This window comes from Priapulus caudatus, unplaced genomic scaffold (genome assembly GCF_000485595.1).
Source record: "Priapulus caudatus unplaced genomic scaffold, Priapulus_caudatus-5.0.1 Scaffold2591, whole genome shotgun sequence".
Classification (NCBI taxonomy): Eukaryota; Metazoa; Priapulida; class Priapulimorpha; order Priapulimorphida; family Priapulidae; genus Priapulus; species Priapulus caudatus.
This window is the reverse complement of record NW_014579652.1, coordinates 23,636-25,088: the sequence shown is the minus strand read 5'-3', so window position 1 is coordinate 25,088 and position 1,453 is coordinate 23,636. Positions and strand designations below refer to the sequence as shown.

Here is a 1,453-nt window from a genome sequence, read left to right as displayed (position 1 = left end):
TGCAACAAAAAAGGTGCATGTTCAGTTTTGCCTCGCGACAGCAAGTCGATGCCACGATGCTCAAAATTTTGTAGGACTGTCTTGCGACGACCCCCGATGACCCACGATTTGCCCAAATTTTCTGTCGTGTCGTGGCACAAATGCGTCGTGGGCTCGTTGTGACCGAGGCTTATCGAATACATAACCTTCAACGGGAGGTTGTTTGTACTTCGAAAATTCGTATGTCGAGCTGTTCGTATATCGGGGGTCCACTGTATTTTGAAATTATCCCTACAGATAATACAAAACATATAGACATGTGACTAAGGGAAAAGCCTGCTGCAAAAACCTATCAAGACAGAATGTCATCTTATAGACAAACCCACATAAAAGTTCCATTCGAGGTCAACAAACAACGATCATCTAACTAAAGACGAGGAGAGAAAGCTACTGCCACCTTCTTACAAATAAGGCGATACGACGGCGGCGAACGATACGACGGCTCGAATGGCGGCTGATAGATACTGCACGTACACCCACACGCAGCCGCAAACGAACCACGCGACCAAGAAGCAGCTGATAAGCCTGTCGATGAGACATGTGATGGGACTCTGCTTGACGTCGTCACCAAGGTTACCGGTACTATCGCTGTCCTGCGCACGATGACACAGACTCATGACTTTCTGCAGGAATATGAAGCATCCGCCGACGATGAAGTAGACTGGGATGAACCTGTCCTTCGGGCTGTCGTGTAGGTGGACGGACCCTATAACAATCATCATAATAGACAGGGCCAGCCAAATTCCAAGGCCTAATGTCCCTAATGGCAGTAGAACACTAACCAGACCTTTTTTTAGGAACTCCAGACAGCCATTAGACTCAGTCCTCGCCTGCTTGATTTCAATTATGGCAGTATCTGAAGGTGGTGGTTCATATGGTGGAGGCTGAGTTATAGCAGTATCTGAAGGAGGTGGTTCATATGGTGGAGGCTGAGTGTGTCCCTCACTACCAGCCGTAGATATGTCTATTGTGTAGATATAAGGTGGGGAGACTCCAGGAGGTCGAGTAGCACCATAGGTCTCTCGCATCGTAGGATTGTACATGCTGGTAATAAAGCCTTTCAATCTGACGCTTCCTAACTTGTAGTGTAGTCTAAGATTGTAACAATCATATATAAGCTGCTAACTTTGCATCCTGTTGAGCTAGATTAATAATAATAAAATGGCCGTGTCTGCTCGACCGGTTCCGGACGCGTGTGTAGCCTAATAAACCATTGCATCTGCATCCTGTTGCGCTCGATTAATACTAATAAAATATCCGTGGCTGCTCGACCGGTTTCGGACGTGTAGCCTCCAGGCTACTCGTCCGGACCACTGATCTCTACTATACTAACTTAGTATAATAATCACATGTACACAGATCTTACAGTAAGTTCGTGAAATGTAGTTGTCATGAGATGTTGTAGCTTCTTCAT

At 46.2% G+C, this 1,453-nt stretch overlaps 1 protein-coding gene across 1 annotated transcript; it reads right to left on the bottom strand.

Annotated features, from left to right (window-relative positions):
- Positions 1 to 440: 440 nt before the first annotated feature.
- On the bottom strand, positions 441 to 1,192 carry LOC106818853. Its single transcript, XM_014823526.1, has one exon. It carries the CDS (start codon positions 1,080 to 1,082, stop codon positions 441 to 443), a length of 642 nt encoding a protein of 213 aa, XP_014679012.1. The 5' UTR covers positions 1,083 to 1,192.
- Between the last annotated feature and the right edge of the window lie 261 nt (positions 1,193 to 1,453).